Raw genomic sequence first — 17,078 nt, forward strand, 5'->3', positions numbered from 1 at the left:
TGCGCTCCCCCATATGGCCTGTGCCCCCCATTGTCCCCCATTGCCCACGGGTCCTGTGCCCCCCAGAGCCCCCATTGCCCGTGTGTCCTCGCCCCAGAGCCCCCATTGCCCATATGGCCTGTGCTCCTCATATGGCCTGTGCCCCCATTGCCCCCCATTGCCCACGTGTCCTGCGCCCCCCAGAGCCCCCATTGCCCATGTGGCCTGTGCTCCCCATATGGCCTGTGCCCCCATTGCCCCCATTGCCCGTGTGGCCTGTACCCCAGAGTCCCCATTGCCCACGTGGCCTGTGGCCCAAGAGCCCCCATTGCCCGTGTGGCCTGCGCCCCCAGAGCCCCCCATTGCCCGCATGTCCTGTGCCCCCCATTGCCCCCCATTGCCCACGTGTCCTGCGCCCCCCAGAGCCCCCATTGCCCGTGTGGCCTGCGCCCCCCGGGCCCTGCACACACACAGGCTCTTTGTGCTGGGAACAGGGCGGGAGTGTGCGCTGGGCTGGGCGTGGGGGGTTTATTTATCTTTGGGCTGCGGCTTCCCCCGACCCCCTGCCCGGCCCGGCCTGCGCTGAGCCAGAGCCGCCTCCCCTGTGTGTGGGGATTTATAACCCTGGGGAAGTGAGTGCAGGGCCCCACTGTGCCCCCCCTCCTCTGCTCAGCCCCCTGCACCCCCCAATCTCCCCCTGCTCCCCCATTCCCATGTTCTTCACTCCTTGTCTCCTGCACCCCCCTGCACCCCCCCACCCCACTCCCTTCACAGGGTTGACTCCGGGATGGGAGGGGTGGACTCGGGGGGTCTCTGTCTTACTGGTCTGGGGCTAGTGGGGGGCTGCATGTGCCTGGTCCGCACCCGTTCTGGCCCTGTGTTGTGTGTGTGTGTGTGTGTGTGTGGATTGTACAGTTGTGTCTCCCCATAGGGTGTGTGCGTGCGCAGGTGTGTAGCTCTGTGTGTGTTTCATACAGTTGGGTACTTGTGTTTCCTGCCACAAGGGGTGTGTGTGTGTGTATGTTGTGTGTGTGAGTGTGTATAGTTGTGTCCCCGTGTCCCCCCCCAGGTTGTGTGTGTAGATAGTTGTGTAGTTGTGCCTCCCCCGGGGGGGTTGTTGGTGTGGGTGTGTAGTGGTGTCTCTCTGTGCCCATTGTGTAGTTGTGTTCCTTCACACACCCGCTGTGAGCCATTTTAATCTCCCTCCCCCCATCACCTTCACCAAGCCCAGGTCACGGGGCTGCTGGGAGGGGGGCTAGTCCCCCCTTTAGCTGGGATGGCCCCTGCAGGGCGTGGGGGGGCAGGGAGGGGGGTTAGTCCCCCCTTTAGCTGGGATGGCCCCTGCAGGGCATGGGGGGCAGGGAGGGGGGTTAGTCCCCCCTTTAGCTGGGATGGCTGCAGGGTGGGGGCAGGGAGGGGTTAGTCCCCCTTTAGCTGGGATGGCTGCAGGGCGTGGGGGCAGGGAGGGGCTAGTCCCCCTTTAGCTGGGATGGCCCCTGCAGGCGTGGGGGCAGGGAGGGGGTTAGTCCCCCTTTGGCTGGGATGGCCCCAGCAGGTGTGGGGGCAGGGAGGGGCTAGTCCCCCCTTTAGCTGGGATGGCCCATGCAGGGCGTGGGGGGCAGGGAGGGGTCCCATGGGACAGACGGGGAGTAGTAACTGGCTGGGAGGGGCATTGGGAATGGCTGGGGAGGGCAGATGGGGGCTGTAAGGAGGGGTATCACCCCGCGCCCTGTTGAGGGGGCTGTAAGCCCCTCCCCACCCCCTTCACAGGCCTGAACTTTCCTCTCGCTGAAACATTTTTTCCTTCTGTGGTTCCCCCACCCCCTTCTCTCCTGCCCAACAACGGGGATCCTGGGGGAAGGAGAATGGCAGCAGGGGTGGTGGGGAAGCAGGGTGGGGAATGAGAAGGGCGGGGGCTGGGTGGGGCCCAGGGGCAGCATGGGGACCCAAAGCCGGCAGGGTGCGGAGATGGGGCAGCAGCCGGGAAGGGAGGAAGCAAGTCCAGATCCCCGGGGCCCCAGTGTCTGGGCCCTTCCTCCTCCCCCAGACCCCAGTGTCTGGGCCCTTCCTCCCTCCCCAGGCCCCCAGTGTCTGGGCCCTTCCTCCCCTCCCAGGCCCCCCGTGTCTGGGCCCGTCCTCCCCCCCCCCCCAGGCCCCCAGTGTCTGGGCCCTTCCTCCCCTCCCCCCACGGGCCCCCAGTGTCTGGGCCCTTCCTCCCCTCCCCCCACGGGCCCCCAGTGTCTGGGCCCCTCCCCTCCCCACGGGCCCCAGTGTCTGGGCCCCCTCCCCTCCCCCATGGGCCCCCAGTGTCTGGGCCCTTCCTCCCCTCCCCCCCCAGGCCCCCAGTGTCTGGGCCCTTCCTCCCCTCCCCCCCCAGGCCCCCAGTGTCTGGGCCCTTCCTCCCCTCCCCCCCAGGCCCCCAGTGTCTGGGCCCTCCTCCTCCCCGGGCCCCCAGTGTCTGGGCCCTTCCTCCTCCTCCCCGGGCCCCCAGTGTCTGGGCCCTTCCTCCCCTCCCCAACCCCAGTGTCTGGGCCCTTCCTCCTCCTTTTGTTTCTTCTTTCATTCCCTGTTTGCTCCTCTCCTGTTCATTCCTTTTCTGAATCCTCCCCACCCGCTTTTCCTTTGGGCCCCCCCACCCCGCACTTGCTCTAATTACTGTTTGGGTTTCTGGGCGGAAGCTGCCTGGACCAGCCCAAAATAGACACTGCAGAGTCAGGCCTCCAGACCTGCTGCGCCCCACCCGGCCGGGGCAGATCCAGGGTGGGGTCCGGCTGGGGCAGATCCGGGAGGGGGTGCTGGGGGTCTGGCCGGGGCAGATCCAGGGGGGGTTCTGGGGTCTGGCAGGGGCAGATCCGGGGGGGTGCTGGGAGTCTGGCAGGGGCAGATCCGGGAGGGGGTGCTGGGGGTCTGGCTGGGATGGTCCCACAGGATTGGAGCTGGACCCGGAGGCAGAATCATCCCCCATGTCTCTCCCTGCTGCCCCATCCCCACCCGCAGCTGCAGCCCTCCCCATGTCTCCAGACCATCCTTTCTCGTGCGTGGGCCCCCCGGTTATATAACCCCACAGAGCACCCAGGGACCTGCAGCTGTGGATGTGGATGTGGATGTGTATCCACCCCCGATCTCCAGAACCCAGAGTATCCCTCCATTCATCGCTTCACCTGCCCTTCCCTCCAGCCATCCCCAGATCCCATCTGTGCTTCCATCCCTCCATGTATCCCTTGCTTCCATCCCTCCATCCCCAGATCCCAGCTGTGCTTCCATCCCTCCATGTATCCCTCGCTTCCATCTCTCCGTCCCTCCATCCCCAGATCCCATCTGTGCTTCCATCCCTCCATGTACCCCTCGCATCCATCCCTCCATCCCTTCCCAGATCCCATCTGTGCTTCCATCCCTGCATGTATCCCTCGCGTCCATCCCTCCATCCATCCCCAGATCCCAGCTGTGCTTCCATCCCTCCATGTATCCCTCGCGTCCATCCCTCCATCCATCCCCAGATCCCAGCTGTGCTTTCATCCCTCCATGTATCCCTCGCGTCCATCACTCTCTCCATCCCCAGATCCCAGCTGTGCTTCCATCCCTCCATGTATCCTCGCGTCCATCCCTCCATCCATCCCCAGATCCAAGCTGTGCTTCCATCCCTCCATGTATCGCTCGCGTCCATCCCTCCATCCATCCCCAGATCCCAGCTGTGCTTTCATCCCTCCATGTATCCCTCGCTTCCATCTCTCCCTCCTTCCATCCCCAGATCCCATCTGTGCTTCCATCCCTCCATGTATCCCTTGCGTCCATCCCTCCATCCCTCCCTCCCCAGATCCCAGCTGTGCTTCCATCCCTCCATGTATCCCTCGCTTCCATCCCTCCATCCATCCCCAGATCCCAGCTGTGCTTCCATCCCTCCAGGGGCGGCTCTAGGCACCAGCAAAGCAAGCACCTGCTTGGGGCAGCCCATTTGCAGGAGTGGCAGGGATCCATCATAGCAGCTGAGAACCAACAGGGAGCTGTAGTTCCTTGGTTAGCTCCCTGCCTATAGAGCCAGCCCTGGAGCAGGGAAAGAACTACATTTCCCAGCATTCCCTTGGCCACTACCAACTGGAAAGGAAGGAGGAGGACCTCATGCGGCAGCGTGCTGGGAGTGCTGTGCATGGTAGGGGGAGACCATATTTTAACATTCAAAAAACAGGACACTCCAGGGGAGGAAGCCCCACCCTGCCACCATCCACTCCTCCGACTGCCCCCAACAGAACCCCCAACCCATCCAACCCCCCCCGCACCCAGTCCCCTGATCACCCCCTCCTGGGACCCCTGCCCCTAACTGCCCTCCAGGACCCCAGCCCCTATCTAAGCCTCCTTCTCCCAGGGGGCTGGACTCGATGACCTTTCAAGGTCCCTTCCAATTCTAGGAGATTGGTATATCTCCAATTATAAATCTATCTATCCTTGTGCCCATCCCCAAGGCATCTGGTCCTTTGCAGCCCCCAGCCCCAGGGGATTGCAGCTCCTCTGCCCATTTCTTTAGTTCTCTAAGACAATCCACCCCCACCCTGCCCTGAGTCTTGTAGGGGTTGGGTGCCCCCAGTGCCAGGCAGGGTCTCCCCAGCACCCTCTGCAGGAGCCCAGCTGGGGTGTGCTGGGTGGAGAGAAGTGGGGTGGAAACCACAGCTGGGTGGGGCAGGGGCAGCGGGAGGTCAGGGCCACACAGATTGGGGCTGCGGGGAATGGGGCCCAGGACACCTGGGTTCTATCTGTGCCTCTGGGGTTGAGGGGTGGAGTCTATCAGATCCCCAAACCCAGCTCCGTGGGGATATTAATAACCCCAGGGTACCATGTTCCCCCCTCTTTGTCCTTGGTTAAAATCCCTCACCTACTTTGCACTGTTATACTCAGCTTTCCATGCTCCTGCCTAGAGTTGGCTGCATTGCACTGTATGTAGAAGCCCCAGTGTCGCCTCTCCCTTATCCCGGTGCAGCCGAACCCCTGGGTCACAGAGAGCCCCACCTGGACTTTGGGGGCCAAGCCAGGAGATGGGAAACCTATCAAGGATTGGAGACCCTCTCTGAGCTGCCCCTCTTCTCCTCATCTGACTGTGAAAGCAGCAGCCCCTTCCACACAAGCCTGCTGGTGAGGGTCTGGGGGATAATCAGGTGGGGGAAGAGTTAGGGGTACATGGTTTGAACTTCGGTGGGAGTGGGGTAAATAGTGCAGAGGGGGGCATGGTGCATCCGTGGTTCTCAGAGCACTTTGCAATGGGGCTTTATCCCAGACAGGGAAACTGAGGCACAAAAAAGGGAAAGAAGTTCCCCCTTAGAGAATAGCACCCAGGAGTCCTGGCTCCCAGCCCCCCTGCTATAACCCACTGGACCCTACTCCCCGCCGAGAGCCAGGAATAGAACCCAGGAGTCCTGGTGGGTGGGGTGAGTCGCGTGTGGGGTGCCAAGGGGGCTGGCGGCAGCGGGTGGCCAGTGGTGTGATGCCCCCCGGGGCGGGGGCCGGCAGGGCAGTATGAATGGCTCTCAGTGCATTGATGTCTGGGGGCCCAGCCAGCGGCCTGTGGCGGGAGCAGTGCGCTCCTGTGGTCTGTCAGCCCCTGCCCTGACCCCTGGGGCCGTGGCCGGCAGAGAAAGGGCCCTTCAGCCCCCCCTTTCCTGCCCTGCCCCACCCGGCCTGGAGGGCTGAGAGCCTTTCACACAGCACCGAGCTGGGGGAGGGGAGCGCTCACCAAGGGGTGGGGGCGGCTTTCTCTCTGCCCCCCGCCAGGTGGCTGTCTGTCTGTCTGTCCATCCACCCCAGAGCCTAGTGTCCCAGCGTGTCCCTCTGTCCCCAGGTCTCACTGTGGGTGTCTGTCCTGTCCCCCGGGTCCCGCTGTCTGTCTGTCCATCTGGCTCCAGGTTCCTGCTCTGCTGTATGTCCATCCCTGGGTCCTAGTGTCTGTCCCCCCCGGTCTGTCCCCAGGTCTCACTGTGGGTGTCTGTCCTGTCCCCCGGGTCACCTGTCTGTCTGTCCATCTGGCTCCAGGTTCCCGCTCTCCTGTCTGTCCATCCCTGGGTCCTAGTGTCTGTCCCCCCCCGGTCTGTCCCCAGGTCTCACTGTGGGTGTCTGTCCTGTCCCCCGGGTCACCTGTCTGTCTGTCCATCTGGCTCCAGGTTCCTGCTCTGCTGTATGTCCATCCCTGGGTCCTAGTGTCTGTCCCCCCGGTCTGTCCCAGGTCTCACTGTGGGTGTCTGTCCTGTCCCCCGGGTCCCGCTGTCTGTCTGTCCATCTGGCTCCAGGTTCCCGCTCTGCTGTCTGTCCATCCCTGGGTCCTAGTGTCTGTCCCCCCCCGGTCTGTCCCCAGGTCTCACTGTGGGTGTCTGTCCTGTCCCCCGGGTCACCTGTCTGTCTGTCCATCTGGCTCCAGGTTCCTGCTCTGCTGTCTGTCCCCCCAGTCTGTCCCAGGTCTCACTGTGGGTGTCTGTCCTGTCCCCCAGGTCCTGCTGTCTGTCTGTCCATCTGGCTCCAGGTTCCCGCTCTGCTGTCTGTCCATCCCTGGGTCCTAGTGTCTGTCCCCAGGTGGCAGTGCTTGTCTCTGTCTCCAGGTCCCTGCCTGTCTAGCCAATCTCCCCCTCCCCCGAATGGGGGGTATGTCTCCCCTCTGTGTGGGGTCTCTGTGCTCTGGGCAATAGGAATATCCCCCCCCCCGAAAAGGATCCCAGAGCCCTGTCGCCTGCTCTCTGGGGACCCAGCCTTCCTGAAATGCAGCCACCTCTGGGGTGGGGGGCACAGCAGCCAGATCTAGCAGTGGGGTGTGTCGGGGAGGGGGAGAAACAGACACCAGGGCACAAACTCTGACTTTTCTGGTCAGGGGCAGGGGTGGGGGGTGGGATCAGAAACAGGATCCTATAGGCAGGGGGGTGGGGGCTATGGGGATCAGAGCAAGGGGGCAGAGTTGGGGCAGTCGGCGGGGGAGAGCCAAGGACGGGGAGGGGGCTCTGTGGGAAGAGTTGGGATCCTATACAGGAGGGGTGGAGGGGGACTCCTATCCATGGAGGCTGCTGGGGGACGGGGGGAGCTGATACTGGGGAGGGTCTGTCTTAGCAGGCAGTGGAGCTGGGTGTCCTGTATGGGGTCAGCGGCCCCAGATACCAGCCTGTCTCTCTGTCCCTGCCCTGGCAGCAGGGTGCTCTGGGGTGGGGGGCACTGGGGGCTCTGCCGGACCCTCTCTGGGGCCTGGGAAGAGCCAGTGTCAGCTGGAATTTAGAGGATGCTGCGGGGTCCTTGTTTTGGTGACCTGCTGGTGTGGAACTGGGGCATGCTGGGTCCCCCCTGGGATGGTGGGGGCCAAGGGCTGCCAGGGATGGAGCCGTGGGGTGGGCGCACTGGGTCCCCCCTGGGATGGAGCTGTGGGGTGGGCGTGCTGGGTCCCCCCTGGGATGGAGCTGTGGGGTGGGTGCGCCAGGTCCCCCCATGGATGGTGGGTGCCAGGGGTATGTTGGGAGAGAGTTGAGGGGTGTGGGAGGGGAGCACTGGCTGCCCCGTGGGATTGTGGCCCCGAGGCATTCTGGGATGGCTGGCACGATCTGTGTAGAGGTGGGGTTGGATTGGCTGTGACCTAGCGTGACCTGGGGCCAGGACAGACGGACAGACACAGCGTGACCGGGGGAACAGGACAGACACGGCGTGACCTGGGGCCAGGACAGACGGACAGACACGGCGTGACTGGGGGAACAGGACAGACAGACAGACACAGCATGACCTGGGACCAGGACAGACGTGGGGTGACCTGGGACCAGGACAGATGGACAGACACGGCGTGACCTGGGGCCAGGACAGACGTGGGGTGACCTGGGACCAGGACAGACGGACAGACACGGCGTGACCGGGGGAACAGGACAGACACAGCGTAACCGGAGGATCAGGACAGACAGACAGACACGGCGTGACCTAGGGCCAGGACAGACGTGGGGTGACCTGGGGCCAGGACAGATGGACAGACACGGCGTGACCTAGGGCCAGAACAGACGTGGGGTGACCTGGGACCAGGACAGACGGACAGACACGGCGTGACCAGGGGAACAGGACAGACAGACAGACACGGCGTGACCTAGGGCCAGGACAGACGTGGGGTGACCTGGGACCAGGACAGATGGACAGACACGGCGTGACCTAGGGCCAGAACAGACGTGGGGTGACCTGGGACCAGGACAGACGGACAGACACGGCGTGACCGGGGGAACAGGACAGACAGACAGACACGGCGTGACCTAGGGCCAGGACAGACGTGGGGTGACCTGGGACCAGGACAGATGGACAGACTCAGACAGTGGGATGAGCCGTGGCTGGATTCTCAGGAGCGGGGACCGAGGCCGCTCAGCTCCGGCTGGTTCGGGGCAGAGCCTCCTGCACGCCCCCAGCAGATGCTCAGGGTCCCGTGCCCCAGAGATCCCCCCATGGGGCTGTGCAGGGACCCTGCCCCCCACCTCCCGGCAGGTGCAGGGCGAGGAGCTAATCACTTTCCCAGGTCCCTGGCAGGTCCCTGCGTCTTGCTGCAAGTATGTCCTGTCCCCGCCAAGCCTGCAGCAGGGCCATGGGGGCGGGGCACGGCCGGGGGAGCCAGGGCAGCTGTGGGGCGCTGTGGGTTGTGTGGTCGCCGGCAGGATCAGGTGACCCCGTCTGGTCCCAAGCCCCCACATGGCCCCCCATGCTGGGGAGCTCGTGGTTCAAACAGAGGAAGTGACTCATATAAACGGCTCATTCTCTGCGCCCCAGTCCCCTCCCCTTGCCCCCCACTTCCTTTCCTCTGCCCCTCCACCTGCCCCCACTTCCCCTTCTGCCCCTCTCCCCTGCCCCCACTTCCCACCCTCTGCCCCTCCCCTTGCCCCCACTTCCTTTCCTCTGCCCCTCCCCTGCCCCCTTCCCCTTCTGCCCCTCTCCCCTGCCCCCACTTCCCACCCTCTGCCCCTCTCCTTGCCCCCACTTCCCTTCTGCCCCTCTCCCTGCCCCCACTTCCCACCTCTGCCCCTCCCTTGCCCCCCACTTCCTTTCCTCTGCCCCTCCCCCGGCCCCCCCTTCCCCCTTCTGCCCCTCTCCCCCTGCCCCCCACTTCCCACCCTCTGCCCCTCTCCTTGCCCCCCACTTCCCCCCTTCTGCCCCTCTCCCCTGCCCCCACTTCCCTTCTGCCCCTCTCCCCTGCCCCCACTTCCCACCCTCTGCCCCTCCCTTGCCCCCACTTCCTTTCCTCTGCCCCTCCCTTGCCCCCATGTCCTTTCCTCTGCCCCTCCCCTGCCCCACTTCCTTCTGCCCCTCTCCCCTGCCCCCACTTCCCACCCTCTGCCCCTCCCCTGCCCCCACTTCCCTGCCCCCATGTCCCCTCTGCCCCTCTCCCCTGCCCCCACTTCCCCTTCTGCCCCTCTCCCCTGCCCCCACTTCCCGCCCTCTGCCCCTCTCCAACTGCCCCTGACTTCCGACCCTCTGCCCCTCTCCTGCCCCTCCCCTGCCCCCACTTCTGGTCCTCTGCCCTCCTCCTGCCCCCACATCCTCCTCTTTGCACCCCTCCCCTGACCTCCCACTGTGACCTCTCTGGCCCCTCTCACTCCACCTGGCCCCCATTCCTGCTCCTCCTCCACCTGAACAACCCTCCCCTGACCCCGACCTCACACTGTGACCCCACACCGGAGCCCTCTCCTCCTGCCCCTCCTGCTCCTGGCCCTTCTCCTCTCACGTCTTTCTACAGCCAATATCCCCTTCACCCCCGGACCCCCACCCTCTTCCTCTAGTGTCTCCTCCTCAGACCCCCTGCTCCAGCCCTGGCTCTGGGGCTCCTCCCCCATTCCCGCCCCACCCTCCCCAGGAGTTGTGCTATGCAGCCCTAATGGCTTTTCTCGCGCCCGCCTGGCAGCCAGAAGAAAGGTGTCTCTGTGCGGCTGGCGCGGCCTGGCTGCCAGCGCGCCCGGCCGGGGCTGGGCCAGCGCCGAGCTCGGCGGGGGGCCGGGAGACCCCGGGTGGGGACGTGGCTCTGAGATGGGCCCTGAGTGTGTGTGTGGGGGGGGGCTTCGATCCTCTCTGCCAGGGGCTAATGTTCCCCTCCCCTGCCAGTTCTCTGGTGCTGCGAGCTTCCCCACAACAGTGCCCCCAGCTGGGGAGTCTGGCGCTGGAGCAGTGCCCAAAGCTGGAGCTCTCCCAGCGCTGCGAGCTTCCCCGTGGCAGTGCCCTGCGCCAAGGGCTCTGGTCTGTCTCACTGTGTCCTGCTGGGGATATTAATGGATGCCAGATTCCGAATGGAACAACGACGGGGGAGGAATGGGGCTCCCGCCGTCACATCAGGGCCGTAAACGTGGGGCTGATGAGAAACCCAGACGGGGGCTGGATGGGAAAATGGGAGCAAGGGACAGCTGTGGAGAGACGCAAACAGACAGGGGTGTGTTGGGGGTCAGCCACAGCGCAGTACCCCCTGAGCACCCTGCCCCCAACCCTGCTCCATCACCCCCCAACCAGGGCAGGCCCTGCACTAGGGGGGGCAGTGCCCCCACCCAGCAGGCACTGCCCACCCTTGACCGACGAGCCGGCCTGGGCTCCCCCTTGTGGCCAGTGTCCGGGGCAGGCGGCGGAGGTGGTAATTCCCTCAAAGGATCCTGACTCCAAGAGCCCGGGGTGGTGATGGCTCCTTTGCCTCTGTTTTTCCAGCTGTTCCCTCATGAACCCGTCTTGTCTGGAGCGAGGGTCACCCGGACCATGTCCCCATCGTCTGAGCACCTCTGCCCCCCCCGCTCCCCTATGCAGGTGGCCTTGCTGCCACCCATCACCCCTCGCCCCTGGCTGGGAGGGGTCGGCCCCGCCTGAGGCGTGGGGCGTGGGCAGGGGGGTGGGCCATGAGCCAGGCCCGGCTGCAGCTGATGGCTTCTGCAGACTTGTTTTTGTTCAGAGCGAAATACTGGGTCCAGCTGAGAGGGGGCGGGGGGGGGGGGGCAGACTGGGAGCTGCGTGCAATGGTGAAATGGGCTCTGTGTGACTGTGTGTGTGTGTAATGGTGATACCTGTGAGCCCCTGTGCTATGGGCTATGTGCAGCTGGTGATTGTGAGCTCGTGGTGGGTGCATCTGTGAGGCAGGGTGTGTGATTGTGACTGACACAGGGGGAGGGTGCCGTTGTGTGGCGGGGTGGTGTGCGATTTGTGATGAGGCGGCTGTGCTTGTGGAATGTGCAATGGAGAATGGGCCGTGGTGAAATGGTGCATGTGTGTGCGAGACAGCGTGCGTGCGATGTTGAAGCAGGCTGGGTGCCTGCTGCTGGCAGAGGGTGCGTTCTGTGCGTGCGATGGGTAGTCGGGTGGGATTGTGGGGAGAGGGGCTGCGTTTGGGTAGCAAAGGCCGTGTGCCTGGGAGGGGGTGATTGTGAGATGGGGTGTGTGAGTGAATCGCTGCCCCCTTGCTCTGAGTGTGTGTGTGTGTGTGTGCGCGTGCCACGTGTGTATTTCCCCTGGACCCTCCACACCCCCTCCCCCACCAGCTGGGAACAAAGACCCCGTTGATTGGGCCTGAAAAGGCCCGTCTCTGTGAGTGTCCCAGGAGGGGAGATTGGAATTTGGATAGCGCTGGCCAGCGCACCTGAGGGGACCCCTACCCCCTCCCCAGTCCTGCTAGTCCCCCCTGCTCCCCAGCCAGGGCCCCCCTGCCCTGAGCCCCCAGCCTGGAGTCCGATAGTCGGCCTCCAGTGCACCTGGGCAGGGGGACCCCCTCTCCGCGCGCCCGGCCAGCCCCCCTTAGCTGTCCAGACACCCACTTCCATGCAGCCAGGCCTGCCCGCTCTGGGAGTGTTCCTCCACCATCCGCGTCCCAGACCCCCCAGGGCAGAAGGACTCTCATGGGGAGGGGATGCATAGGCTGGGGGAGGCTGAATATAGAGAGACTCAGCGGGAATGGAGTCACGGCTGGAGGGGGGGACCCTGGTAGCTGCAGGGTGAGTTCATGTGATCCCAGAACTGGGGAGCTGTGTGCGGCTGGGGAAGGGGCCCCTGTCGGGGAGGTGGGGGCTGTTTGCAGAGCTCTGACACTCCCCCCCCCGTGTCCCACAGCAGAGCCGGTGGACGTGCTGAAGGCACTGCAGTTCCAGGCCCAGCCGGCCGGCGTGCGGAAGGCGACGGGGTTCTGCCCCACCAGGCGGGCAGGGACGGGGCCGGACGTGGCCTACAGGATATCACGGCAGGCGCAGATCAGCGCCCCCACCAGGCCGCTCTTCCCCGGTACTGGGCCATGCGCCCGCATGGGATAGTCCACCCCCTCCCTGTCCTGCGGCGTGTTCCCCCTCCCTGTGTCCTCCATCAGCCGTGCCCTTCCCACGGCCCACGGGCGTTGTTCCCACAGGCTCCCCCCGCCTCCGTGGCTGGTCCCACACCCCCAGCTCCCAGCGGGGTCCCAGCCCCTAGTGGAACATTCCCACACCCCCTTGGGATGTTCCCACACCTCCTGTGTCACTAGTGGAACATTCCTGTGTGCCCACCCCCACTTTCTTACATCCCCGTTGGGATGTTCCCACACCCCCAGCGTCCCTAGTCTAGTGGAACATTCCCCCACCCCCTTGGGATGTTCCCACACCTCCTGTGCCACTGGTGGAACCTTCCTGCAGCTCGCCCGCTCTGGGTCACTAGTGGACCAATCCCAGGCCCCGCGTGGGATGGCCCTGCACCCCACCCCATGTCCGTAGTGGAACATTCCTACATCCCCGTTGGGACATTCCCACGCCTCCTGTGTCCCTAGTGTAACACTCCTACATCCCCTTTGGCTGTCCCTGCACCCCCCAGTGTCCTGCCCCCCGAACGGCCCCCGCGGGGTCCCACAGCCCCGGTGTCTCCCCAGGGAAGTTCCCGGAGGATTTCTCCATCATGGCCCTGGTGAAGGCCAAGGCCGGGACCCAGGTGTTCCTGCTCTCCATGTACGACCAGCATGGCACCCAGCAGCTGGGCGTGGAGCTGGGGCGCTCGCCCGTCTTCCTCTACCAGGACCAGAGCGGCCGGCCCGCCCCCGAGGACTACCCGCTCTTCCGGGGCATCAACCTCGCTGACGGCAAGTGGGTACCCCCTGACCTCTGACCTCTAACCCCCCACCCTGCCCCCGAGGGCTACCCGCTCTTCCGGGGCATCAACCTCACTGACGGCAAGTGGGTACCCCCTGACCCTCGACCCCTGACCTCCAACCCCCCCACCCCGCCCCCGAGGGCTACCCGCTCTTCCAGGGCATCAACCTCGCTGATGGCAAGTGGGTACCCCGACCTCGACCCTGACCTCCAACCCCACCGCCCCGAGGGCTACCCGCTCTTCCGGAGCATCAACCTCGCTGACGGCAAGTGGGTACCCCGACCTCGACCCTGACCTCTAACCCCCACCTCGCCCCGAGGGCTACCCGCCTTCCGGGCATCAACCTCGCTGACGGCAAGTGGGTACCCCTGACCCCGACCCTGACCTCCAACCCCACCCCGCCCCGAGGGCTACCCACTCCTCTGGGGCATCAACCTCGCTGACGGCAAGTGGGTACCCCGACCCTGACCTCCAACCCCACCCCGCCCCGAGGGCTACCCGCTCTTCCGGAGCATCAACCTCGCTGACGGCAAGTGGGGACCCCCGACCCCTGACCTCCAACCCCCCCCCCCGCCCCCGAGGGCTACCCGCTCTTCCGGGGCATCAACCTCACTGACGGCAAGTGGGTACCCCGACCCCGACCCTGACCTCCAACCCCCACCCGCCCCGAGGGCTACCCGCTCTTCCGGGCATCAACCTCGCTGACGGCAAGTGGGTACCCCTGACCCCGACCCTGACCTCCAACCCCCACCGCCCCCGAGGGCTACCCGCTCTTCCGGGGCATCAACCTCGCTGACGGCAAGTGGGTACCCCTGACCCCGACCCCTGACCTCCAACCCCACCCTGCCCCGAGGGCTACCCGCTCTTCCGAGCATCAACCTCGCTGACGGCAAGTGGGTACCCCCGACCCCGACCTCCAACACCCATCCCGCCCCGAGGGCTACCCGCTCTTCTGGGGCATCAACCTCGCTGACGGCAAGTGGGTACCCCTGACCCCGACCTCCAACCCCACCTCGCCCCGAGGACTACCCGCTCTTCCGGGCATCAACCTCGCTGACGGCAAGTGGGTACCCCGACCCCGACCCTGACCTCCAACTCCCACCCCGCCCCGAGGGCTACCCGCTCTTCCGGGCATCAACCTCGCTGATGGCAAGTGGGTACCCCCCGACCCTCGACCCCTGACCTCCAACCCCCCACCTCGCCCCCGAGGGCTACCCGCTCTTCCGGGGCATCAACCTCGCTGACGGCAAGTGGGTACCCGCTGACCCCCGCCCCCGACCTCCACCCCCCCACCTCGCCCCCAAGGGCTACCCGCTCTTCCGGAGCATCAACCTCGCTGACGGCAAGTGGGTACCCGCTGACCCCGACCCTGACCTCCAACCCCACCCGCCCGAGGGCTACCCGCTTCCGGGCATCAACCTCGCTGACGGCAAGTGGGTACCCCTGACCCCGACCCTGACCTCTAACCCCACCCCGCCCCGAGGGCTACCCGCTCTTCCGGGACATCAACCTCGCTGATGGCAAGTGGGTACCCGCTGACCCCGACCCTGACCTCCAACCCCACCCCGCCCCGAGGGCTACCCGCTCTTCCGGGCATCAACCTCGCTGACAGTAAGTGGTACCCCTGACCCCTGACCCTGACCTCCAACCCCACCCCGCCCCCGAGGGCTACCTGCTCTTCCGGGGCATCAACCTCGCTGACGGCAAGTGGGTACCCCCTGACCCCCAACACTGCAGCACATGGGTACCCTCTGCCCCCTACACCGACTCCACTCCAGCACCTGAGGACTCCCCTTTCCATCGCTGCCTCCCCCCCGTGTCTGTGTGTCCTGCCCCCTCCCATCGGCATGTCCGTGTCCCCAGGTGGCACCGGCTGGCGCTGAGCGTGCGCAAGCAGTCGGTAACGCTGATCCTGGACTGTAAGAAGAAGGTGACGCGGCCGCTGCCCCGGGGCCCCCGCCCGGTGATCGACACCCGCGGCATCACTGTCTTTGGCACCCGCATCCTCGACGAGGAGGTCTTCCAGGTACCAGCCCAGCCCATCCTGTGTCCCTCTGCCCACGGGGACCCTGCCTGACCCCCGTGTCTCCCCTAAGACTGTCTGGGTGTGAGGAATGGGGGGAAGTGCCTGGGGGTGGTTTGGGGGAAAATTGGGGGTTATTTCTGGGTGGGGTCACAATGGGGAAGCCGGATGGTATCAGGGTAACTCCTCTCCTTCCCGCCCTCCCTCCCTGTACACACCCCTCCATCTATCCCCCAATTCATCCACAATCCATCCCTTCATCCCCACCCTCCCTCCCTCCATCCCCACGCACACCTGTCCATCTACCCAATCCTCCATCCATCCCTGCGCACACCCCTCCACTCACCCATCACTGTCCCTCCCTCCATCCCCACCTCCCTCCACCCATCCATCCCCACTCACGTGTCCATCCACCCATCCATCCCTCCATCCCCACACTCCTTGCCGCCATCCCTCTCCACACACCTGTCCATCTCCCCATCCATCCCTCCATCCCCACACACGTGTCCATCCACCCATCCATCCTCCATCCCCACCCTCCTTGCCTCCATCCATCCCCACACACCTGTCCATCCATCCATCCATCCATCCCTCCATCCCCACCTCCCTCCACCCATCCATCCCCACACACGTGTCCATCCACCCATCCATCCCTCCGTCCCCACACACGTGTCCGTGCACCTAACCCCCATCTATCCCTCCATCCCCACCTCCCTCCCTCCATCCCCCCACACCAGGCCCTCCACCCAATCCTCCATCCATCCATCCCTACACACCCTCCACCCACCCATTCCTCTCTCCCCACAGTCCATCCCTCCATTCCCACCCTCCTTGCCTCCATCCATCCCCAAACACACCTGTCCATCTACCCAATCCTCCATCCATCCGTCCATCTCTGCACACACCCCTCCACTCACCCATCACTGTCCCCCCCTCCATCCCTCCATCCCCACCTCCCTCCACCCATCCATCCCCACACACGTGTCCATCCCACCATCCATCCCTCCATCCCCACCCTCCTTGCCTCCATCCATCCCAACACACCTGTCCATCCACCCATCCATCCCTCCATCCCCACACACGTTTCAATCCACCCATCCAACCCTCCCACCCCACCCTCCTTGCCTCCAACCATCCCCACACACCAGTCCAACCACCCAAACAACCCACCAACCCCACACACGTGTCCGTGCATCTAACCCCCATCCATCCCTCCATCCCCACCTCCCTCCCTCCATCCCCACACACCTGTCCATCCACCCAATCCTCCATCCATCCATCCCTACACACACCGCTCCACCCACCCATCCCTCCATCCCCAGCCTCCTTGCCTCCATCCATCCCCAAACACACCTGTCCATCCACCCAATCCTCCATCCATCCCCAATCCATCCATGATCCATCCTTTCATGACCTCCCTGCAGCCCCTCATCCGTCTATCCCCTGCAACCCATCCGTGATCCATCCCCTCCCACCCCTCCCTGCAGCCCCTATCCCTCCCTCTCTGGCCCCTTTCCCCATTGAGGGACATGATCATTCCCCTCTGTTGGACGTTGCTGAGGCCTCATCTGGAGACTGTGTCCAGTTTTGGGCCCCACACTACAAGAAGGATGTGGAAAAATTGGAGAGAGTCCAGCGGAGGGCAACAAAAATGATCAGGAGGCTGGAGCACATGACTTATGAGGAGAGGCTGAGGGAACTGGGATTGTTTAGTCTGCAGAAGAGAAGAGTGAGGGGGGGATTTGATAGCTGGATGGAGCTCGGCTGTTCTCAGTGGTAGCAGATGACAGAACAAGGAGCAATGGTCTCAAGTTGCAGTGGGGGAGGTTTTGGTTGGATATTAGGAAACACTATCTCACTAGGAGGGTGGTGAAGCACTGGAATGGGTTACCTAGGGAGGTGGTGGAATCTCCTTCCTTAGAGGCTTTTAAAGTCAGGCTTGACAAAGCCCTGGCTGGGATGATTTAGTTGGGGTTGGTCCTGCTTTGAGCAGGGGGCTGGACTAGATACCTCCTCAGGTCCCTTCCAACCC

The 17,078-nt window shown here is 64.6% G+C and overlaps 1 protein-coding gene across 1 annotated transcript in view; it reads left to right on the forward strand.

The window, feature by feature from the left end:
* Window positions 1-11,212: 11,212 nt before the first annotated feature.
* COL11A2 (collagen type XI alpha 2 chain) overlaps window positions 11,213-17,078 on the forward strand; it is a gene marked incomplete at its 3' end in the record, with an annotated part of 40,661 nt that continues 34,795 nt past the window's right edge. Inside the window, 4 exon segments of the mRNA XM_039519093.1 lie at window positions 11,213-11,249; window positions 12,025-12,192; window positions 12,806-13,016; window positions 14,887-15,049. Of these exon segments, the coding sequence (XP_039375027.1) occupies window positions 11,213-11,249; window positions 12,025-12,192; window positions 12,806-13,016; window positions 14,887-15,049 (579 nt within the window).

Source organism: Mauremys reevesii, unplaced genomic scaffold (assembly GCF_016161935.1).
Source record: "Mauremys reevesii isolate NIE-2019 unplaced genomic scaffold, ASM1616193v1 Contig82, whole genome shotgun sequence".
NCBI classification, from domain to species: Eukaryota; Metazoa; Chordata; order Testudines; family Geoemydidae; genus Mauremys; species Mauremys reevesii.